Source organism: Argiope bruennichi, chromosome 5 (genome assembly GCF_947563725.1).
Source record: "Argiope bruennichi chromosome 5, qqArgBrue1.1, whole genome shotgun sequence".
Lineage (NCBI taxonomy): Eukaryota > Metazoa > Arthropoda > Arachnida > Araneae > Araneidae > Argiope > Argiope bruennichi.
The window spans coordinates 35,356,880-35,382,742 of record NC_079155.1 but is presented as its reverse complement, the minus strand read 5'-3'; the positions used below and the strand labels follow the sequence as shown (position 1 = coordinate 35,382,742).

The following is a 25,863-nucleotide window of genomic DNA, read 5'->3' as shown; positions in this document are numbered from 1 at the left end:
AAATAAAAAAGTGATTAATATACTTAACTGTAACCAATAATTTTGTTTATTTACACCTGTTGGTTCTCTCCGTTTTAATTGATTTCTTCTTATTCGGAGTATTACCTAATAAATAATACCTGTCCAATGTTCGTGCTGGATTGCAACTTCACCGTGGCAAAATTCATAAATTTCGAAACAATTAGATTTTTTCATCATTTATTTCCGAGTCGATATCTGTGTTTTAATAGACAAAAAATGCGAAACAATGACTGAATTTCAATTAATGCCTTTCTCTTAAATTATTGGTGTTATATTATGTGATATTAAGAATACAGCTGCGATATTAACATAAAAGAATAAATCTACGTGAGAGATATTTTTATACAAACAAGGTACAATTTGCTATAATATCTATATTTTACTTTTGAAATTTATGTAAATTTTAGAAAAATTTAATTAGTAATTTAGAATTTTTAAAAATATGTAATGGAAATTGTCAATTTCATAGATAGTTTTGGAAGAATTTTTTTTTCAGAAATTTATTAAAACTAAAATTGTAATTCACATTTTTCTTGTAATAAATAAATAACTCTGCAAGTTTTTTTTTTTTTTTAATTATTAAAAGCTTTTTTTCTTTAAATATATTTATACTTTAAAGAACCTTTATAAAGTATTCTTCTCAAATCATTTTAAATGTAAATATATTTAGCTGTTTTGTGCTATCATATGAGTCAGTTTTTTTTTTTTTGTCTCAAATAAATTATTGGTAATAGAATTATTCCCTAAAAAATTTTTTTTGTATATTATGAAATATAAAAATTAATTTTGAGTTAGAATTAATAATATTTTTATTTTTAAAATTTTATGTCAGATTTTTTGTATCTAATTCTTTATAAGAAATATCTACCTAATTATACATTTATATTATGTTGTTATTTATTATCTTTCTTTTTCATAGGATCCTGTTTATTAAAATGCCACTTGAAAATAATGTATAAACTTAAAAATATAATGAGCATGAAATGAAGCCAATGAGTTAATTTTATTGATACTTTATTGTTAAATATCAATAAATAATTTTTATGTACCATAGCTTTATTACAATTTTGAAAATTGTAATTTTAATGATACTACTAAAAATCTGTAGGCTTTGTACCAGAAAACATGGTTTTAAAAAATTTGACAGTGGCCAAAATATTATGAATTATATTTTTTTATCTTCTAAATCTGTAATTGAAACTCTTAAGTTTTTATTTTATGTTGTTGATAATTAATCATATATTTTATCAGAAAATTCTGCTAATTCATGACTGTTACTTTTAATAGAATTTTAAGCAATTAATTTTTATTATAGGAAAAAAACTATTATCGTATGAAAAATTAATTCAATTTTTATTCATAATTTATCAAATTGCCATATCTTTGAAAACCAGATATTTTTATAATGAAAATTTGCAAAGACCTTGTTATTATGTTTATTGCTATTCTGCTATCTATTATTTTCATAACTTGAAATATTCTAAAATTTCTTTAATTTTAAAGTAATAATGACAAATCTGAAAACTGATAATGATCTATTGCTTCTAATCTTTATTTTGTACATGCATATACTTGTAAAAAAAAAAAAAAAAAAAAAACATTATTTTTTTGTTTAAATTAAACTTTGCATTTCTTTATATATTCTTTGCATATTCTTTATATATATATTTCTGTTTTGCATGCCATTTTCTGAAAAGTTTTTTAAAAAAATATTATTTAGTAATATTTCTCTCGAAAAGTATGCAAAAATAAGACATTTTAACTGTAGCTGTGTAATTGAACAACGAAAGGGTCATACTGTTAATAAAAATACATTTAAATTTTTGATTGGTAAATATTTGTTAGATAAACTATTATTATTAATCTTAAAACATATATAATTTATTATAAAATTATGTATTTAATATAGTATATCATTATATAATTGCCAATTTAATCACCAAAAAACTGTGTTGCAAAATTTTGTTTTTCTGTGATTTTTTTAAAATTTAATCACCATTAACATATAATGGTAAGTATAACATATAATGTATAAGTATTAACATATAATGTATAAGTATTAACACATAATGTTACAACATATACATGTATATGTTAATTGCCATTAACATATAACACATATTACAATAAAGTTTCAATTGTAAATATTTTTTATGGAAAAAAAATAGGTAATTTGTTTTCCATTTATGGGAAATAAATTTTATTGTTTTAGTTTTCTTTTGATAATAGCAAATAGAAAAAATAATAATTTATAATTATTATTTTTCCCCTTTAATGGAAGCCTTTCAATATACATTAATAAATTATATATTTTGATTATATTACTTTTTCTTTTTTTCCTCTCACTTTTTCAAATATTTATTACACTTAGTTTTAACAATAATTATTTAAATATGAATTTATTGATTCTAGGAATTAAAATGGCATCTTGTACATACAATTGCTTGATGAATGTAATTAATATTGGAAACAGTATTATAGGAGTTAGTATTTTAGCAATGCCATATTGTTTCAGGAAGGTGAGCATCAAGCTTTTTTCTTTCTTCCTAATTTAAAAGTTTAAAAAGTCAATATATAATAAATTTAAGTAACATTATAGTGATGCATATATTACTGATTATATGACTGTGCATCTTCTATCTTTAAGCTTTATGATTGGGTGCCACTTCTAATCATAGCCTAAAAGCTAATTTCCAAACCATTAGAACATAAGCATATATTTTAAAATTGGAAGGTACAAAGAATCGATACAAAGAATTACATTTTATTTGGTTTGAGTCCATAAATCTACTGGTGAAAAAATTATGATTTGTAAATTTTCATTTTGTTGCCCCTCCTCATATACACAATTATGACTTATATAGTTAAATTATCTTTGAACGATTTATATTGTAAATAAAATAAAGTTCCACAAGTCTGGGAATAAAACCGAATACAATATGAAGCTTTGAATTTCAATATTTTTGGTAAATCAGTATCTGCTTCTTTATAATGCCATATGTTGATCTGCAGATCTTCTTTGAAGCAGTCATTGGAATGGTCTAAAATAGAGATTGAAGCTTTATAACGCAGTCAGTTTTATTCAATATAATGTGGTACCTTTTTGCTTAAAATATTTATACATAGGGAACATTTTATTAAATATGGTTAATAGGATTGTATAAAACTTTGAGCTTCACAATTTATTCTGCAGTTCATTTTTTGAATCAGATCATAAATACTAAAATTTTTTGCATTATTTGGAGTATTTTTCTAACTATAGCTATATACCTATTTCTAACAATTAAGAAATTAACTATTGGGCCATAAATAGAGTGAACACATTGTATATTAATAATAATTGATTAATAATTCATCTGAATCATTATAGAAAAACTAAGTTTTTGTTGTCATTTTAGCAATATTATTCAACTAAAAGAGGAAAATTTCTTACATCATGGAAAATTAAAAGGTCATTTTTGCATTTATAATATCAACTAGTACATTTTCTCTTCTTAATTTTTATTTTCATCAATGGTTACAATTTACTTGAATAGTGATCTTTATTTTTAATGTAAGAATAATTTATAGATAAGTTTCACATCAATGTTGAAATTATTTTACTATAAAATATCTCGAAAATTCTATTTATTTTCTATTAACCCTCTTTAATTGCATTATTTTTTAAAGAATTTTTGCTGAAGACTATTTCTTTCCCTTCAATAGTGTGGAATTTTGCTGAGTGTGATTCTTATATTCATCAGTGGATTGTTAACGAGGATAGCTTGCTATTTGCTTCTAAAATCAGCAATTATGGCTCGCAGGAGGAATTTTGAATTTTTAGGTATATTTATTAACTTTTATTATTTCTTTTACTTTATTTCTGATTTTCTCTTCCTAAACCAGAATTTCATATTTGTGTATATGATTTATTTTTTATATTTTCATTGCATTATATTAGAATTTAAATTGGTAAATATAGTAAGTACCCAAAGCAAAAAATGTTGGTAAATCACAAGAAGTTCTTTGATTTGCCTGCAGAGTTTCCATACAGTGACTTCATTATATGGTTTATAGCTATTTAATACAAAGCACATTTCACCCTTAAAATATTAGAAAGTATTGCTCATTGACTAATGTCAGCCTTAAGCAATGCACATTTCAAGACCCTTCCTTTACTTAAGCAATCTAGTTTTTCATTTCAATACGTTTATAACTTTATTAATATATTAATTATTTATTTTAGACCAATTATTTTTATTTTAAATACTGTAACTATTAAGTGAATATAATAAAAGAGATAGAAACCTAACTGATTATGCATGGCAAAATGTTAATTAATAAAATTTCTATTTTTTACTGATGTAATTATTTGGCAAATAAACTAAGAACATATTTTTAATCAGTTCACCCCCACAACCCGCAGCCTTAGTTTTCACCTCATCTGAAATTTGCCACTGTATGCGACACTTAAATGTAAAAATAAAATTTAATATTTTTTTAGGTGGAGCATTTACATTATTTACCATTCATCATTTGTGTATGGAAACATTCAGACAGAAAATATTCCTTTTTCAGTTATCTTGGATTATTCTTTTAAATCTAATTTCCATTTTATTTAAATCTTTATTGTTTATAAATACTTGTATACGGGGAAGACTTGGTTAAAATGATGAAATTATGCTTTACACTATACAATAACTTGCAATTTCTTTGCAGCAGTTCTTCTTATGCTAGTAACAGCAGCAGCTCATCTTTTCAAAAAAAAAAAAAAAATCAGGAAATCAATATGTTTATTTTCTTTACAAATCTTGGTTCTATTACCTTTTTAAATAATTCTATAATGAAATAAATTTTATATAAGTTATTTACAAATACAATATTTTCATTAACATAAATTTATTTAACATTTTCATGTATATTAAATTGAAATATATATAAACAATTTATATAAACAATCACACAACTATTTCAACAAACATTAAAAAATGTTGATTGGTTTTATTTCAACAAAACTCTGTGTTGTTTTCCTTATGCATTTTAAAAATGAAATAATTTTTTCTAGTTGCAATTTACACTTCATTGTATGATTATTTTAATTAAAATGTTATTTTCACATTTTCTAAATAGTAAACATGTTACTATTTTATAAATGTTATTATTTTTTATTTGCATTTTATAAACTAAATTTTATCTCTATAGAATTAATAAGAGTATTGTTACAACAGTTTTGTTTGAAAAGGGTTGTTGAATAGTTTATGGAGATGGCTGCGAACAGGAAAAGATCATAATGATAAAATGAATAAAAATGACGAATTTGATTTATTTGATTTGAATCTCTCACCACTTTAACATATGGATGTGGAATATCTCATATTTGGTGGCAAAAAGGAAATCAGTTTGAAAAATTGTTTATAAACAATATTAATAGGTATATGAATTAAGATTATTTAAAATCAAACTGTCAACAATGTAATATATCTAACAAATTTTTGTGTCTGTATTTTGTTTTAGCATTTCACACATTTGGTTCAACTGGAAAGTTGGCTGTTGAAATGAGGTATGGGATTTTTTCATTGTTTTTATATTTATTTAGAAATTTTTGTTATTATTATTATTTATTTTTTTTTTGATTTTTACAATCATCTGACAAACTTTTTTTATGTAATAATTTTTATTATCAGTACTTAATTTCTAAAATCTAGCAGCTATGATTTTCATCATCTGAAATAAAACTTAAAATCTACAACCTCATAAAAATGCTAGATTAACTTTTTTTCCAACAATTTTTCCATTTTAAAAGCATAAAAATTTGATTGTTTTTCTAATTTTTCTTCCTCTTTGATACTTTTCCATTATTTAAATTAATTTATGTGCAAAATAATATATCTTTACATATCCAGCAAAATGCAGTAAAACTGTCTGACAGACTCAATAACAAATAATGATGCTTTATTTTACAAGAAAACATGAACAAACAGGCAACAACTTATACAAGATCAACCCACGCAGTAAACCCACAAACAACAAATCAGTAGTAAACAACCATAACAGCTTAAAGTACTTTGAGAGAAAACCGCAGGAGAGAGATTTTGCATGACTGACTATTTGTGCCTCTCGATTGTCTGTTACTCCTAACTATTTGGATTGAACACAAGTGCTGACATACTAATTGCCTTCAGTTCTGTTTCTTGGTCTTTTATAGTTTCTGTGACTTGGCAAAGAAAGTTCTGGAAAGATTGCCATAATATGTGTCCTAATGAATTATTACCAAGATTCTTGTTGTTTCTGTTATTTTTAATTTTGTTGCCGAATTTGTGATTATTTATCTGGCATTTATTCAGCATTTGTTAGAGCTTTCTTTTAAACTCTTCCTTACCATGAAATTAGCTGCACTGGAAGCAACATTACAACTATGTCTAATAATGCATATGAAAGTTTTCTTGGAAAAGGAGAAGAGATATAGTTCTTACAATTTTATCCATCATCTTCGTAGAAAGTAAAAAAAAAAAAAAAAGGCATTAATGATAACTTACATTGTTCTAGAATGGACTTTTGCTGAGAAAACTTTTTTGTTCTTCAACATATGGAGATCATTATAAGAGAATAGTTTGCATAACCCAGAAGTTAAAGTGAAGCCTGAGCTCCAAGCAATTAGAAAATAACTGTTCTTAGAATGTAGATAAATTTAAGTTGTTAAATATATTTAACTGTTCTATGATATGATTTTTGGCATTATTATTAAATAATATCATTTTATGGTAGTTGAATTTTCTCATAACGTTAAAATGATACAGCCTGGATTAAATAAACTTTTAATTATATATATAAAAAAAAAAGTTTGTCAAAAAAATTCTGTTTTAGAAGGAAAAAAATTTTTTAATATTGATTTTTAAAAAAATTTGTTTACTGTATTTGTATCCAGTCTAATAATTTTTTTTTTTTTAGTGTCATAGGGTTTCTAATTGGAGTGTGCATTGCCTTCTTTGTTGTCATTGGTGATCTTGGCCCTCCATTAGCTGCAGAATTTTTAAGCATTGATGTAATAAATAATTTTATTTAATTATTAAAAATAATTTAACAGAAAATTTAGTTTAAGAAATATCTATTATTTTAATTTCATCTATGCCAATTATTGTTTCAGTATTCTGATTAAAAATTATGCCTGCAAAGTTATTTCGAATATGCAAACAAATCTTCATTGGGGAACTCTCTAGTGCTATGTGAATAAAATTTACTTTTACACCTTAAAATATACTTAAGTGAAACCAAATTTCACTCATAATTTCCACTTAATAATGTGTATTTTATTAATATTGTACACTTCTTTTAATTAATATTATCCAATATTCTCATTTCTGTCTTAAGTAATGGTTATTAGTTGTTTTAATGGTCAGTTGGGTGGAGAAGTTATTAGCAAATCTGAGATTGTTATCTTTTTTTTTTATCTTATGTATTTCATTTTAATAAAGTTGTGCATTTTGGGGGGAAGGTGGATTCTGTAAACCCTTGATTGTTGACTAAACATATATGTCTCATTCCCATTGTAAAATTACTACTGTTTGCATTGTTATTAACTTTAATATTCTCTACTTGTAGAACAAAGACAGATGTATACACTTCATAATTAGCAACCTAGAAACTGCTGCTTAATTTCCTGCAAGAATTTTGCTTAATGAAAACTATTTTCATAATTAATTATGTGACCAATATGCATCTTTTTATAAATATTGATTAAATAATGTAAAGAAATTTTATAATTAATATTAATTATATTTTATACATAGTTTTTTATGTGTTTTAACTATTGCATTTTAGCCTTTGATTTAAAAATCATTGGATAAGGGACATTTGCAAAAAAATAAATTTGTCTTGTTTGAAATACGTTATTTTCTTTTTCATAAAAAGAGGTCAAATGTTAAAAAAAAAAAAAATCATCAATAGATTAATTATTTTTCATATTTAGAAAAAAAAGCATTTTATTTATTGATTCAAAAGTAAATGATGGATCTGACAACAGTTTTTTCATGTGCATATTGTCATAATTATCATTGAAGGATATGGATCTCACAAATTATTTTAGAAAAAAATATAGTAAAATTCTGATTATTTTTATCACACCTGATAAAAATGATCAAATGTTCATTAAGAAGTGTTACTTTACAATATGCTATTCTGTTGTGTTAATTGATTCATTGAACATGGAGATTTAAATCCATGAATAAATCAACTATAGAAGCAGTTTTACTTTATTTAAGTAACTTTTTTTAATGAGTTAAATTATATATTATATCATAAATAGATATCTTTAAAAAGATTTATTTATCACAAAGGATAAATAAATCTCTAAAACTATATGAAAAAGTTATTTGTCTTAAGAATATTCCTTAAATGCTTTTCAAATAGTCAGTATTTTTTTTTAAATACTAAAGATGCCTTCTCCCTTTTTTACTTTTATATTGATGTTTTTACTACTACTATTACTACTTACAGTTTAAGTTTAAGAATACGTATAAAAATTAATTTAATAAATGTGCTTTGAGTAAATTTATTTTTTGTTAACATAGTCATCTTTTTATGAGTGAAAAATACTGAATTTTTATCCTTAGTTACTTTAATGATATATAAACTGAATTCTCTTGTTAAATATAGCATATGTAATTTTCTTTTTGTTACTTTATTTGTATATCATTTTTAGAATTCCCCAAATCTCAGAACAAATGTTTTGATGCTTGTTGGACTTTGTGTTGCCCTTCCTCTTGGAATGTTGCGAAAAATTGACAGTCTTACCAGTCTTAGTGCTCTTTCAATAGCTTTTTATTTATGTTTAATTTTAAAAGTAAGTGTATATTCTGTAAGTACGCCGTATATAAAAAAATCATTTGACTTAACTTAACATAATTTTTTATGTATAATAGAATTAATTTATTTTTATATTTTTCTATCAATAATCTTCTTTATCAGTTTTTTAAAACAATATCTCATGTTATCTGAAATTTGTTAAATTTAACATTTAAAATTTTAGTGCTTTCATCTGATTTTCTAGCAAAAACTTTCTAAATCTGTTTTTTAACTATATATTATGTTGTGTTAAAATTTACATTTTAAATTTTAATAATTTTCTTCTAAGATATTACTGTAACAAATTTAACTTACAGAATTCTTAAATTATTATTAGTTTCATCAAAAGTAATATTTGCCTCAAAAAAATTCATGATCTTATATGAAATTTTAAAAATTCTATATGTTTTTACAGATCTTTGCTGAAGCTGTTCCAAATCTTGCCTCTAATGAATGGTGGTATGAAGTCAATTGGTGGAAATCAGATGGAATTCTTCCTTGCTTGCCTATTTTTTCAATGGCTCTTTCTTGCCAAACGTGAATATTTATTTTATACATTTAATTCCTTTTGCAAAAATGTTAGATTGATTAAAAATTTATCTGAATTATGCTAAACAATATGTAATAATAAGAAAAAGTGTAATTATTTTAATTAGGTTGAAGAATTTCTAGAAATAAAAGCTGTAAAATTATCTTAATTCTTTTAAAGAATTTATAGAAATAAAAACTATTATATTATCTGTACAATTATCTAAATTATATTAAAGAATTAGTAGGACTTAAATACCTATGCTAAGAATATATGCAAAAATATTGCATTGGAAGTATATTAAGTATATTATTATTTTATAAAATAAGACAGATTTTTTCATTTTTTCATTACTCTTATTTTTAATAAAAGCATCTAAAAAAATGAATTAAACTTTTTAGAAGAGCCATTATGCTTTCTTTGTCATAAAACTTGTTATTGATTTAGAGTATTAGTGACAGTGTAAAATATAATTGCTATTGACTGAAATAAAATAACTTATAAGAAAATATCATTTTACGACATCTGAAATATCAATTTTTTTTTTGTTGTCTGTATTAAGTAGCACATTTTTTATTGCCTATAAAATCCACTGAGATTTGAGAAAAAGTAATTGCCTCTTATAATATTTTGCTTCTATAAGATATTTATTATATTTTGCCAAATAGATAAGTGCATTATGATGCAATACAAACTTATTGTGTAATAAAATACTACCCAATAAATATATATTACAGTAATATATATATATATTAAAGACTCTGGAAAATGTTTCAGCTTTCTTAAAATCTATTTCAACCATAATACAATACTAATTAATTGCAAATATAAGTGTAAGAATTATTTTTTATTAATTTATTTATGAATGAAACAACCTTAAAAATTTTTTATCATGTACTTTGAAATCTTGTTTAAAATATAGGGACATGTTAAATCAATAATAATGGATCCATTTGGAAATATTTTTTATAATTAATTTATTGGAACATAGCATGTTGCTTTATTTGAGGTTTTCAAAGTAATTTCATTGATTTAAAATATTTTTTGTTTATACAATATTTAATTTTGAAAAGAATAGTAAAGAATTAATATAGATTCTGTAAAACTGCATACATATGATCATAAAAAAAGTGGTAAAAATTACTTAATCAATAATTATAATAAATTTGTTGAAATGTTTTTCTTGTCAGAAATCTATATGCATATTAATAGGTATCTGAAATGATATTACTTTGCTCTAATGAATTTTTTATGTCTGAAATTTAATAAAAAAGGTTCAATGTAATATTAAAATAACTTTGTATATTACATTGAACAATTACAAATAGCAACAACAAGCTCAAACTCTGTCCCAATTTTTGGCACCCATAAAAAATTTTAAAAGAAATATTTTTTAAATTAATTATTAAAAAAAATTTAAAAAATTAAATTTTTAAAATTAAATGATAAAAAAAATTTTTAAATAAATATATTTATAAGAATATAATGATTAAATAGCTATGAATAAAATATGAACATTTAATATCTTAGTGTAGGAAAGGAGTATGAATTTTGAGAAAAATAATGAATAAATGGTTCTCTCACTTAAAAATTCCAAATTTTAGAAAGTGAAAATAATAAAGTGAATTTAATTATATTTGAAATGTTTTGATTAATGCAAAATTTGTCCAAACAGCTTTTAAAATATCCATTCTGTTTTTACACTGCAAAAGAATTATAACATTTAATAAAGTTTTGTACTGTTAAACAATTCACAAAGTTAAACAGAAGACTTTTTTTTTTTTTCCCCGCTTAGGCAGTTATTTGAATTTTTTGACACGATGAATGATCCTTCCTTGAAGAGAATGCAATCTGTTATTAATGGTGCTGTTCATTTGTGCTCTTCTGTTTATATTTTGGTAATTTGCTTTTTTATTTCAAAATTATAATTTTATTTCTTTTAAGTACTTTTTACTGAAATATTTTATGTCTTAATTTTAATCCTAATAAACTTTTCAGTAGATTTAACAAATACATTTAAAATGAAATGCATTTAAAAAAAATTGAAATTAGATTTTAACTCATTTGTAAACATCAAATATATTATATCTTTAGTGTTTCTTTTAGAATTTTTCATATTTGCCTCTATATACCCCAAAAAAGCTAAATATCATACACAGTTTTAATAATAATTTGTGCTTATTTTTTAATGTTATAATATAAATAGTATAAGAAGCAATATTCTACATAATTCATATAATGATTCACTTGCAGCCATTTACATAAATTCTGCTTTTATGTTTCTGAAATTGTATGTGTGATCATATATTTTAGCTTGTATATTGATCATTGCAACTGACAAAAACACAATAGTTTTATATGTATTGTTATTAGAGAGAAGATATATGTTAGTTTAATGGCAGCAACTAGATATTTTGGAGCCAAAAATAATAGTACTGTAAAATGCAAATTATAATGTGTACTTTAGTTACAAGTGTAATTAAAAAAAATATTTAATTTTTTTTATTTCCTTTTTTAAGAAGATCTATTTAATGAATAATTTAATTAAATAACTTAGTACAGGAGAAGTTAACATATGGCAACTTACTTTTGGAGCAATATTAAATTTTAAAAAAAACTTTGCATTGTTTTGATAATTGTTCTATTGTACCAATTTTGCAGGTTGGAACCCTTGGTTATATTGCATTTCATGATAAAGCCATAACAGGAAATATTTTAGTGTTTCTCACTCCATCTGCAATTACAGAAATAATCAAATTTGGATTCATTCTCACAGTTGCTGTTAGTTTTCCTCTTTGCTTGTTTCCTTGTCGAACAAGCTTGCATTCACTACTATTCAAACAGGTAAATATCTACAAATTTCAGTTCTGACATGCAAATACTTTTATTAACATAACTTAGGAATTAAAATTTCTCACATTTGTGTGATATTTAGAAATGTTTCTTTAGCATGCCTTAGATTTATTAATTTACTTATTAAAATGTATTTATTTTATAAATTAATGAAGGAAGGTTATAAATATAAAGATTAAATTTTCTTAGTATTGAATGGTATTGTATACAAGATATCAACTTTAATTATGACCCAATAACTATCTCTTAAACTATAAGAGATAGGTGTATACTTCCAGTTGGAAAATGCTCTAAATGATGTAAAAAATTGTGCTTTATAATGCATATACTAATGTAAAAAGAGATATATTCTGAATCTTGTATGTAGTAAGATATTTTTGATTCATTAATTTTCTAAACGAAAAAATCCATTCTTCTCTTGTCAAAATAACCAGTTATGGACTTTAAATTTCATTATTTTAGGCAAATCAATGGGTGCATCAAGAAAATGTCATGTGTTTATTAGTGGATCTTTTTTTAAACAACCATTGAAATAGTTTAAATTTGGCTAAAATAGTGATGTTCAATCAGGAGAAAACAAGATTCATCAAAGAAAACCCAAGAAAACATTGTGAATTCAATTGCATATTTTTCTTAAAATGGTCTAAAATAGTAACATTCCAAGTTCCTTAACTTGGTCAATTTTAATCAGAAAATAATAAATTTTTTCATAAAAGCATGTTAGTAGTCAAGAATATTTCACTCAATATGAATAATAGAATGTGAAAAATTTCGATTTCATAATTTTTTTATTACATTTATTGACTCAAATATAAAATTCTTTATAACATTTAGAGAATTCCCCCACTGAAAATGTATGCCTATCTCTAATGGTTTAAAAATTAGCTATTGAGCCCCAATTAGGTTGTACACCCTGTATCTCCACATTATATTTATTTATGGGTCATTTGTCTTTTTCATTATTTTGAAATAAGATTCACTTATTTCTTTTCTGTAATGAAGATACATTTAAAATTAAATTTTTTCCTCAAAATGCAGACATTTTTATTGTTAATATCTAAAAAAAAATCTATGCTACATTTTATTATTTTTTTTATTTAAATAATAAAAATATAAAATAACTAATGATTAATACTAATCAGTGTTTCTTTGAATAAAGCATATTCTGTTTTAAATGTTTTACGAATTAAATGCTATAGAGCTAAAACAATTATAGTAGTCAGGAGAATTTTGATAATTTCACTCGCCTAAATTTATGACAAATTGAGAGTAACTTAGCTTCTATGTTTACTATTTTAAGGTGAGATAACATTTCATGCAATTTTTAAAATCATTTTTTTTTCTGTGATTTTTATCTTAAAGGCAAGTGTATGTCATATTTTTAAATGAAACACTGGAATTTCTTATTGTTATTTTTGCAGTTGCTTATATGCTTGATATTATAGCGTTTAATTTTAGTCTTTGAAAGGAATAATCAAATTAATCAGGGAAAGGACAGTTTAATTTCTTGAAAATCATTTATATTCCTTTCATAATATTTTGAACTCCATATAAAACTCATTTTAATTGATAAATAAGAGTTAAATATATAATACATTTTTAAAAGATTAAAACGAATTTTATTATAGCTGTTTGTAAATTAAAGATCATCAAGCTAGTAGCAGTACAACTTTGTAATTGTTTTGCTTTAATATAAAACAAGTTAATCATGCTGATGTCTATCTCTGTATGTTTGTGGAAAGATATGACTGTATATCACCAATGGTATATACTGGCATGTACATATTGTACTAAGACTGATTTTTTTGTACCATTTTATCATTTAAAAATATACTATATATCAGATTTTATTTTTATGAATGTATTTGTAAGATTCCTTTAAATACGTTGGTAAATTTTTTTTAAAAAAATTGTAAAGTTGAAAAGACTTTGAAAAATTTATAAATTATATGGATTATAGAATGCTAAGTTTTTATATCAGATTTATTCTGCATTTATTTTTATTATTGAAAGTGTGCTTTGCATGCATTTTAACTTAATTATTGTATTTCTCCATGTAAAAGCAGTTAACCTTTAATCATGTTGAACCTATAAAAGTAAAATGCCTTTTTTATTTCTATTTGTCTAATTCTTTTGAAATCCAATTTCATAATAGGTCAGTTTGTCATCTTTTTTACTCCTTTCTGTCAAAAGATAGATACAATAGAATATTTTGGAATTCAAGATAAAAGTAACTTTTGACGCAAATTACAAATTACTAAATTTACAATATTTTACAAATCTAGCAGTTACAATTTTAAAAATTGGTTGAATTCAAATCAGTTTTTGAAATTATAATTGCTGATGTTAAATTATCTGCAATGATTAAATCAACATTTGGAGTTATTCATAAAATTTGTATCAATCAATAACACTTACCAAAACTATATCATTTTGTTACATGATACATTCAATACATAATATCATATGATACATTTAGTGCATATTCATTGATAAGATACAAAATCCTTCCTCCTAAACCTGAAAATATTATAATTATTGTTAAATTTATTTTTTAACAAAAACTATTTAGCTATATATATATATATATATATATATATATATATATATATATATATATATTTTAAAATTAAATAAGTAATTTTGTGGTTTTCTCATAAATGTAAGCATTTCAAGCATATACCTTAGTGTACACATTTCAATCTTTTTACAACTTCACAATCTTTATATTAATGAAGATTTGAAGACATATTTCATGGTATAGTTATTTTTAAAGTATGTTCTAGAACCAATATTTGTTTCTTAACATCTTTACAAATGATGATGTAAAATAAAGTCCTGCCTATATTGATTTGAAAGTTGCTTATTAATATATATTATATTAATGAATTTAATAGCTGGTTTCTCTACATATAAATTTGACATTATTGACTGATACTTTAAAAAAAGAATATAATATTATTTAGAATTAAGTGCAATAGCAAACAATGGCAAATCGCTCAAACAACTGCAGCAAAATTTTCTTCACAAATTATTAGCAAATTGGACTATATTGTGCCATGATATTTTTTTTATCATCCATATGTCAATTTGTATTTTCAATGTAATTATATAATGTTGATTTATTTTATAACTTGTTAAATAAACAGAACAAACATGAAACCAGTATCTGAAAACAGAATTTCCACATAAGTATAATATATGCAACTGATACTGATAATCATTTCCTTATTAATACAGCAGTTGTTTAATTCTCTGCTAAAAATATTAACCTCTGCATTTTTGTTTTTGAAGATCCTACATTGCATGTGTTTTGTTTTGTACCTGATGTATAATTCTTAACTTGCATGTATTTTAGGGTTTTGGTCATCATGACCTTAATGTTACTGTGATACCTGAAAATCGTTTCCGCATTCTAACAATCAGTTTGGTTATTGTAACTATTGGTGTTGCCATAATGCTACCAAATATAGAATTTGTTCTGGGAATTATTGGGTCAACTATTGGAACTTTGATATGCCTGATTTTTCCAGCTTTTATATTCATTCATGATACGAGTAAGAATACAACTGAAAAGAGGATGGCACAAGTAAGTACTTTCAAAGATAAATTTTCATTTTTGCATAATTAACCAAACTATTAAGGTATTAGATATAGTTTTTAGAAACAATTTGTAATCTGTTACCGATGTTCTGTTATCCATTAGCTGTTTCAGAAAACTGTTTAAGCAGTTTCTATAACAGTTGGGGGAAAAAAAAAAGAAGAAAAAAACTGTTCAAGCAGTTTTTCTAGAAAGTCTTGTTATTTTTTTATAAATATTTGTGTCAGATTCACTTTCTTTAACACTTTTTTCATCATAAAAATCCATTCTTTTATGGAACATACTAGAAATTTATTTATTATTTTTTAGTTTTCACAAATTGGCAGACAAGGAATGGTAGATTAAACAATAGTGAGTTGTTAAGTCAGAATAACTTATATAGAAACCCTTTCTAATTATAAGTAGATTATTAAATAAGCAAAGTAGGGGACTCTCTTTGGACCCCACAACATTAGAGAATCTAGAAATTTCGATACATTCTTGAAAATCTAATTATATTGATTTACAGAGGTCATGCACTCAAACTGATTTAAATTCAAATCAAGCACTGATTAAAAGATAAAATATTATTCATAATATTCCTTATTAATTACCTTTTACAAGTTTTATATTATTTAAAAACTCTAAAAAAATACATTCTTTTATATTTTAAAGAATATTTCAATTCTGTAATTAAATAGTTTTTAGATTGTACTCAAAAGGGTATTTTTACTGTTTTGTTTAAAATTGTTTTAAATTTAAATTTAAAATTTTTATATGAGAAATATTGAAGCTAACTCTCTCATAAAGGCCCCATAATCTGTCAGATTATCAGAATTTGTTACATAAGACTGTGTATATAAATAATTAAGATCAATAAAAAAATATCATATAGAGAGCGATTGAAAAAGAGGAGTCCTGAACATTCATTGCTGAGTGGACTTAATCTGACACCTTGATTCCAATCATTCCCCAATAACTAAGCTAGTAGAAATAAACATATATTTTGAATTGGGAAAATGCTTTAATGTAATTGTAAAAACTGCAAAATTTAAACTTTTATGCAGTTTGCCAGTTCTATTTCTCATATATAGTAAAATATTCAGGATTTAATACTATTTTAATCAAAAATAAATTCTGCTGTTCTGAGACCAAAATTAACAGAATTATAAAATTTTGAATTTCAATATTTTAGGTCAATTTATGGCTGCATCAAAGAAATATTATGTATCAATTAGCAAATCTTTGTTGAGATGATCATTGAAGTGATCTAAATTAGTGATGTTGAATATTTCATAATTGGATCAGTCTTAGTCACATACGAATAGAAGTCACAATTTTCGTCACACAGAAATATGAAATTCTTCATATCTCTGACTTGCTATTGCTTTATCTTGTATTTTTCCATAAAAAAATCATTATCTAAAAAAAAAATCTTTTACAAAATTGTTTATTGACTAAGCTATTTGTAAATGAATTACTCTTTATATTTTGATTTTAATTGCAGGATTAGTCATTATAACTTTTCAGTTCCTTATTTTGAACTGAAGCTATCATTATTTTTATTTTCAATTAAAATACTGTTTATTACCAAATAGACATTTTATTTGTCTTAGTTTAAGGTTCATCCCCAACTCTACTTTTGCAACTATTTGTAATGTCATATAAATGTGTCATTATTATTTGTATGTTTTCAACATAATAGGAGTAATCAGAAAAGTTCATTTTTTTTAAAATCTTATAAAAATATTTGAGAAAGATTCTTCTTTGTTATTTATTAAGACAGCTTTAATTTTTTTAGTATTTTAATAAATATATTTTTTATTCTAATAATAAAATTACTATTAAAAATTATTAAAGTAAGGTTAATTTTTTTTTGTTTATATTATCTGTATGTTGTTTATATTATTTGCATATCTATTAAATTGTTTATAGTTTTGAACACTATAATTTATTTGCTTTGCTTGTTTAGATACTGATGGGAATTGGATTTTTTATTCTCATTGCCTGCACCTACTCTACTCTACAAGATGCAAGTACTAGACCTAGTCCCGTTGAAGAGCAAATAAAAGTTATTGTACGAGTTACACCAGAACCTCCTAAAATTGCAAGTTCATTAGCCCCTGAAATTCACTCTTCAAGTAAGTGATTTTATTTTTCCAGAATGACAAAAACATTTTGCTTTCTCTTTCTTTTGACCCTTTAACTCGTAACAGCTTATGTATATATGTATTTAATAATTTCAATTTATCCAATTTATGAAAATTGTTTCCTAATCAATTAAAATATACTTTACTTTAACCTTTAAACTGTGCAGGCTCTTATTTCCTCTTATCCTTCTATTGAAATCAAAACTGCTTTATTTGCAAAAGTCCATTTTTAAAGCTATTGTAGATTTTGAAAATTTTCACTTGCTTTTCTTTTTCCTACTTCCTGCTCGAATTACTAACAGTATCTGTTCATGGTTCATATGTATATATAATATGCATGTATGTATACAGATTTATTATCTTATAATTATCTGCTTTCTAAAAATAATCAAAAATAATCACTCAAACTCTCATTTTACTTTAATTTCTGATTTGCTCTGGATTTTATTTCCTCACAATGACTTTTTAACATGTACCAAACAAAAAATATTGTGTTGGCAGTTTCCTGTTTGAAATTATATAAGTTCAAAATGCTTTCTTATGCCCCCCCCCCCTCTTTTTTCAGTAAAATGTACTGTACTGGTTGTTCATGGCCCTTACTAAAAAATCTTGATAATGGATGAAAACTGAATTATTTTCATGACATTATAAAGAATAAAAATTATTGGTGAAGAACTTTTTGCTTGCTTTTCCATAAGTCAAGAATGTGTTATATAATACAAATGGAAATGTTTCCAAACTATGGATTATCAATCCGTTTTTGGTTGATATTACAAGAGTATTCATATTACAAAAATGTGACATGGTCTTAAAATCTAAATCACATGTTAGAAATTTTATTTGATAGTAATTACTTTTTTTCCATTGCATGATTTCTTTTGCCTATAGAAGTCTCTTTCAAAAAGGAATATGTGCCGAGACTATTAATTTGATTTTTAAAATGTGGGTTATAATGTTTGGAAGTTGGGGAATTCCAGCAATAGAAAAAATTTACATCAGCCTAGTAATTACAGCAATCCAATCATGCAATTATATCTATTTATAATAATTAATTTTTAATCTAACATTTTTCTTTGGTTCTCTTGGTTGATTGGTTTGCATTGAGTTTGCTGTAGTTCTTATTGGCATTCTCTTTTTCTTTGTGTTTTATTTATTTCTGTGTTGTAAGGAATATAATTTTTTTTTATCTGCATTAGCTTAGTTTCTGCTGAAATACCATAATAAGCTGACATGTGTTCAAGTTTTCCCTTTAGATGAATCAACTAAAATGTTATCACCATTTCTTATGTTGATCAGTTTTATTTCATTACGTATCAATTATCTGTAAATAATAGTGTGAGTGGTATTGATGGTTAAAAGAAAATATTGTAATTGTCAAACAATTTGACCTTGATATTTTGATAAATCTCTCCATTTTAGGTTCCCTCATTTTCAAAAGCAATTTTTTGAAATTATTAATTTTCTGTGATTACAATAATTCATAAATGTAATTAGACAAATGAAATTTAATATGTAATCTTTGTCACAATTTTATAGGACTTATCAAATTTTGTAGGAAACCATTTATAAGAACTGTATGTTTTAATATTCTTTTCAAAATTTATCTATTATTTGTGTGGTACTTTTGCAACTTCCACATTTTGATATATTTTAAAGTTGAAAATTTCAAGTTAAAGGATAATGAAGAGAAATGCTGCATATTATATACATAAATATATTATCACTATTATGCCACAATGTCATAAATTAAATTTGCTAAAATATTTATTTAAGTTAACTACATGATCTCCCGTATTTTTTTATAAAATATATCCTTGTATATATTGTTTTATTAGATATGACCTTATTTTTATTCATTCTCATTATTCAACCTGCCATAAGGTTTTAGAGATTCCATCTGTTCAATTAAAATTTCATTCACTTTGCTATGTACGCTTGCTGATGTACAATATTTTGTTAAAACAGTGATGATATATATGCAAAATGTTTATATATAGAGAGAATGCATAGAATGTACTGTGTAATAACTATTTTGTTGTAAATATATAAATTTCATATGAATTTTTTATTTCTATAATTGATTAAATTGTTGATGAAATTCATTTTAGATGTTGTGCCTTTGAAGGAAGAAGTTATTCTTTTAGATAAAGAAAAAGAGAAAAAAGAGCTTGATAATAAAATTCCAGATGGTAAGCTTTCATATATTTGTTCTTACAAGTGGGACTTTTTTTTTACAAGAATAAATATTGTTTTAAAGTTTGATCCATTGATATTATTGCAATGCTTATTTGATTGAATAATCTGTGTTTTAAAATAGTGAATACAATTGAACCTCCGTTTAATAAACTTGAAAATTCTTGGAAAAAATTTGGTGCATAGATATTGCAATAAATATAAGTTTTAGTTGTAGAAATACGCACTGCAAAATTTACAGCATTTTCTTGCTAATTTAATAATACATGATCAATTTTTTAAAGTTAAATAGAATTTAAATTAAAATATCAAAAAATGTATTTAAAAAAAGAACTTTTTTTCCTTTCTTTTTCAACTTGTTTATCTAATCTAAATTTTAGTCTTTTTCTGCCAGATCTTTATTTTTTAACTCTCATCTTACACTTTTTATTTAGCTCAACATCTGTTTACACATTTTAAGATATCCATTTAAGAACCATACTCTTTTTAAGAAGTGTAAATCATATTTACTGTAAGAATCTTAATACGAATTTGTAAACGAGACTCATAGAAGCTACAAATAACGTATGGCTCAAATAACGTGTGGGAAGTGTTTTTTTTTTTTTGTTGTTGTTATTGTTTTTGTTACTGCTGCTCTCCCACCCCCTGCCTTATTTAACAAGCTGAATAATGTACAGGTTTTACTGGATTTGCCTGTGGTGCTCCAATGAGTTATTTATTATGTGATACAGTTATAATATAAGTCATTTATTATGTGATATCTAGAAGTATTCTCTATAATAGAAAATTTGCACTATACAATTATGTTTTAATTAATTTATTTGATGGGGATTGTCAATGACTCTCATGGCTTTGAATGAGTTAACAAAATGTTATCATAATAAAAATTTAGTTTTGCATTACTCCACAAGAAAGCCATGACATGAATTAAAAGCAATGCTGAGAATGAATAGAAAATTGTCATCGTAAAATGTGCTATCAAAAAAAATCCAGAGCAAATAGCAGTTGCAAAAAACTATACTAAAAAAGTTGTGACTTATTGTAAAGATTGTTGGTTCATCCTTTCTTTATTTAGGATGCTTTAGTATGAAACATCTCAATGTTTTATGCATAAATAAAACTAAATGTGTACTATATTGCATTAATCTCTTCACACTATTTTACTAATAAAATAGAAACAATAAAAAATTCATAAGTATTATTTATACAAATTACGCATTTCTAGAAATCTTGCTGTGGCATTCACTGGTGACTCTCCCCCCTTCACATTTACACACGCAACATTGAGCATTTTAATTTACATTTTGTTTTGTGAAAAAAAAAATATTGTTTTTAGATTGCAATAAGTATTCATAATTGTTATTGGGGAAAAAATTTATGGTATATAGAAATAATATTGAAAATTGTTTTCTGTTAAAAATCAAGATTCCTTAAAAAAAAACTAAAAAAAAAAAACTGAGAGAGATTTTTCTTTATATTAATACTAAATTTATGTTGCTCTTCATACCTTTCAAAATGGTAATCATACATAATTTTGATAGTTTTATGTTTAATTTAAAATGTGATTATATGCTGAAAATTTTTTCAATATAATGCAATGATTTCCTTCCATTTTTAATGCTAAATAATAGTAATGAAATTTTTTAATTTCTATTTTAGAACAAAAGCGCTTAGAACCTCCAGTACCTCAAGAGCCTGAAATTAAGGTAAAAATGCAATTTTTATTTGTGAAGTTCATGTTTTTACACAATAGGCAATCTAAATTTATCGAGAAATGTAATCAGTTACTTGTTTTTTCAATAAACATGCATAACATTTTAATGATATAACTCTAATTTAATGTTAGAGTGGAAATATTGCACCTTCTTCTAGTAACAGTTAAAGAAATAGAGTGAATAGAAATGGAATTTAAATATTTTTTTAATCTAATGTTAACTCTAATCTAAAGTTAGAGTTATATTATTAAAAATAAATTAATATAGCACTTCAGCAAATTGTGACATATTTTATGACATTCTCAAACTTCTCTCATTTTATTAAATTAACAATTAACTTGAAATGGATGTTTTCATAAATTAAAGTGCAAAAATATTAATGGAATAACCCCTGATGAAATCAAATTTCTTCATGTTGTGTTTGTTACTAAAAATTAAATTCTACCTGTAGTAAATGTTAGTATGTTCATTGCTGTGCATTCAGCCAAACAATACATAATCATATGTGTTTCATATGTAATTGATATTGTGTTCTAACATTGAAAAATATGGGCCAATTGATCTTGCCAGTTTTCTTTTTATAACTTAAAAATAATGTAATTATAATTCATTGGGGACTGTAATTTATACTACCTTGTGCTGTGATTTCATCTTAATCTTTGCCAAAATTTAAATTTTGCCTTTTCAAATTAGTTTTTAATAAATGAATGATTAGTCAATGAAAAATATTATTAAATAATATAATAATATATAATAAAATAATAATTTAATCATCACAACTATATAGTTGTAATGTAGAAACTGTAATTAAACAATTACTAATTTTTAATTATAAACTATTCATTAATATAAATATTTTCAGTTATTTTCTTTGAAGTCATTACTCTCATTTAAAAAGATTTTTTCAATTAAGAATGAATTATGAATTATCATGAAATAGTCGAGTTAAAATAAATACACCTATAAGCATTCTGCTTTCATTTTGATTTATAAAAAAAATGTAATAATATTTTTTTTTAATTTTTATACAATTACACTTTTTTTAAACATATGTATTCAAATTTCACACTTGCAAAAGTTTTCCTTACATATATAAAAAATATTTAAATTCCATTTCTACTCACTCTGTTTCTTTCACTGTCACTAGAAGAAGGTGCAATATTTCCAACATTACCTTTTTTCCTTTCTTAACTATGAAGAAGAAAGAATACACTTTGTTTCTGTACTTGCACAGCAACACAAATCAATACTTTTTATAAATTACATTAATGATAGATTTAGTAATTAGCTGCAAAAATTAAACAAACTGGTAAAAACATTTATACACTGAAAGGAATTAAAGATACTGTCCATTATGCATACACTCATTAATTTCTGAACAAAAGCATTTATGGTCATGAAAAGGGCGTGAAAGATTGCTTACACTGCCAACTAATGGAAAACTTTAGAGTTTATGTTCTTTCCTCGAAAATGGTACAAGATGGAGGGGAAAAAAATTTCAGTTACCAAGATAAAACTTTATCGATTTAGTATTTTAAAAAGCCAGCATGTTTATGAAGTGAAGAACAAAACGCTTAAAATGCACATTTATTTGTTCGCATTTTTCGAAATTGTCATGTCATAAGACATGGATAAAAGGTGGAGATGTTGTTTTTTGGACCAAAAATAACTAGTCTACTTTTTCCTGTGAGAATAATACAAACACCAAATATATGCAGCTTTTCTGCCAATATTTCCAGATTTTTGGTGCACTATTATATATATATATATAGATAGATAGATATAGATGTAGATATAAAATGAAATTCAAAAGTGGTTCAAATCTGGATTATAGATAACAGAAAGTAATTTGAACAATGGAAATAAAAACGTCTGATAACTAGTAGTCCCCTCCCCCTTTCCTTTTTAACACATTTTGTAATGTTTCAAAAATTATGAATAAACAGATGTGAATTGTAAATATTTTGGACTATGTATTAATGTAATTAATTATAATACCAGATGCATATATGTGTGAAATCAAAATCATTCTACAACTTTGTAGTTGATCATGTACTGTTTCCAAGATGAGAATTCTAATTCTAGAGTTTTCAGTTAGATGGCGCAGTAGCACTTTCATTGTGTTTTACTATACCTAGACGCCTCTTTCATGACTATAGATGCTATTGTTCAGAGATTATGGGAGGGGATATAAACTACATCTAAGGAAAGTGGTCAGCCTGTTTTTATATGAAATGGTACTGCTTTCATTTCAATATTTTCTTTTTAATTGAGTGCATGGCCAGACTTAGCCTAATTGGGGCCCGTGGCAAAAATTTCTTTGGGGGCCCACCTCTGCTTCACTATTTTAGTAATGAAGAACCGTGCATAGAACTTGTCCATGGTATTTTTTATTAATTTATTCAAAATGCTATTTACGCTTAAAACTAAAATCACTCTTAGTATTAACTCGAAGTATCACATTTAACCATTGAATTTAAAATGCAATCTGACAAAATGTTATAGATTTTTTGTGTTCATACGATAGATGAATGAAGAAGCTAACATAAAACTGATGGATTTTACACTGTACTGATATTTTGTTTTAAAAAAATTTCATTAAAAAAGGAGATGTAAAATAAACTTTTTATTCGATTTGGAGAACCCCTCTGATGTGGGGGCCCGGGGCAACTGCCCTGTATGCCCTGCCTTTGTCAGGATCTGATTGAATGTATAACATCGGTACTTTCATTATTATCACCTTTTGTGTGTGTTTTGTGACAAAAATGTAGGTTTTTTTCAAGCGCATTAAAAATTTCTTGAATTGTATATTTTATTGAATGGAGTTTTCTCTTCAGATTGACCAGAATGCAGACTTAGATCCACAAGCTCTTCAGAAAGAGGATAAAGAGATCCAAAAAGATATGAATCCACCTGCACCAAGTGTCGCAGATGTTCCTAAAAAAGATAAAGACATTGACAAGCAAGAAAAACTTCTGCAAAAACTGGAACAACAACACAAAGAGCAAAAACTTATACTAGAACAACAGAAGAAAGTTTTAGAAGAACTGAAACTCCATAAGGAAAGTCACGAAGCTGGAGAACTTATGAAGAAGAAAGTTCAACAGCCCCAAGAATCTGAGAAAGAAGTTATTCCTCCACTGCAGAATCACAAATCAGGAATTGTTGTTGGTGAAGAAGAACCGAAACTCCATCCACTTCCAAAACCAAATAAGCCCGTTGTTATTGTAGAAAACAAAAATCAAAATATTCCATCTCATCAAGATGAAGCAAAGCCTAATAGGGCAATTAAGAATGTTTCAGAAGAAGTTCCTGCAAAAAAAGTTATTCCTGTTAAGGTTGTTGATGCAAATCTGGACATTAAACAAGAAAATGTGCTGGGCACTGACCAACAGAGAGTTGCAAGACCTATTCCAATCGAAGTTGTGTATAACGTGACTGCTCCAAATATGGAGCAGAAACCACAGATTCTGAACAAAGAAAAACATTTCATTTCACTTGAAAATAAAAAAGTTTTGGCTAGTAAAATGCCAGAAATAATGAAAAAAGAAACTCCCGAGCTTAGAGAGGATCAGAAAAATATGGATGCTCATATCAATAAAAGGGAACCATTGGAAGAAAAGAAAGATGTGTTCAATGTTCCTTTGCAAGATCTCAGTAAAAATGCCAAGATTAATGATCTTTTACTTGGACAAGCAAAACCGGTATAGGCAGAAAAAAATTTTAAATTGTGTAAATGCCAGTATTTTTAAAAAGTATTTTATGCTATCATTTTTGTGTTGTAAATATGTTAAATGTGAATTTCATTCTCATAAATATTTTGTTTATTCTTGTCCTATAAAGCTTGTGTACTTTCCTTAATAATTCCTAGAAAATTTTTCTTTAAAGCAATGATTTTTAGTTATTTTACCTGCTTCTATTACGGCTTACTAACATGGTTTTTGATTAATGAAGGGTGCTTATTGATATTTATGACTCCTGCAATAAATCGCCAAAAAATAG

General features: G+C 24.7%; 1 protein-coding gene across 1 annotated transcript; it reads left to right on the top strand.

Annotated features, from left to right (window-relative positions):
• The first annotated feature begins 54 nt into the window (after positions 1-54).
• Positions 55-25,685, top strand: LOC129969420 (putative sodium-coupled neutral amino acid transporter 10). The gene is made up of 14 exons (XM_056083988.1): positions 55-374; positions 2,434-2,540; positions 3,727-3,844; positions 5,515-5,560; positions 6,949-7,042; positions 8,699-8,839; positions 9,257-9,378; positions 11,166-11,268; positions 12,032-12,214; positions 15,582-15,812; positions 17,776-17,944; positions 20,062-20,142; positions 21,806-21,852; positions 24,699-25,685. Exons 2-14 carry the CDS (start codon positions 2,442-2,444, stop codon positions 25,569-25,571), a joined length of 2,307 nt encoding a protein of 768 aa, XP_055939963.1. The 5' UTR covers positions 55-374; positions 2,434-2,441; the 3' UTR covers positions 25,572-25,685.
• The last annotated feature ends 178 nt before the right edge of the window (positions 25,686-25,863 follow it).

Excerpts from the sequence above, each read along its gene's own strand:
- LOC129969420 (XM_056083988.1), top strand. The coding sequence starts at position 2,442 with ATGGCATCTTGTACATACAATTGCTTGATGAATGTAATTAATATTGGA. Across the intron at positions 3,845-5,514 it reads GAGGAATTTTGAATTTTTAG|CATTTCACACATTTGGTTCA; the intron begins GTATATTTATTA and ends ATTTTGTTTTAG. Across the intron at positions 7,043-8,698 it reads CAGAATTTTTAAGCATTGAT|AATTCCCCAAATCTCAGAAC; the intron begins GTAATAAATAAT and ends TATCATTTTTAG.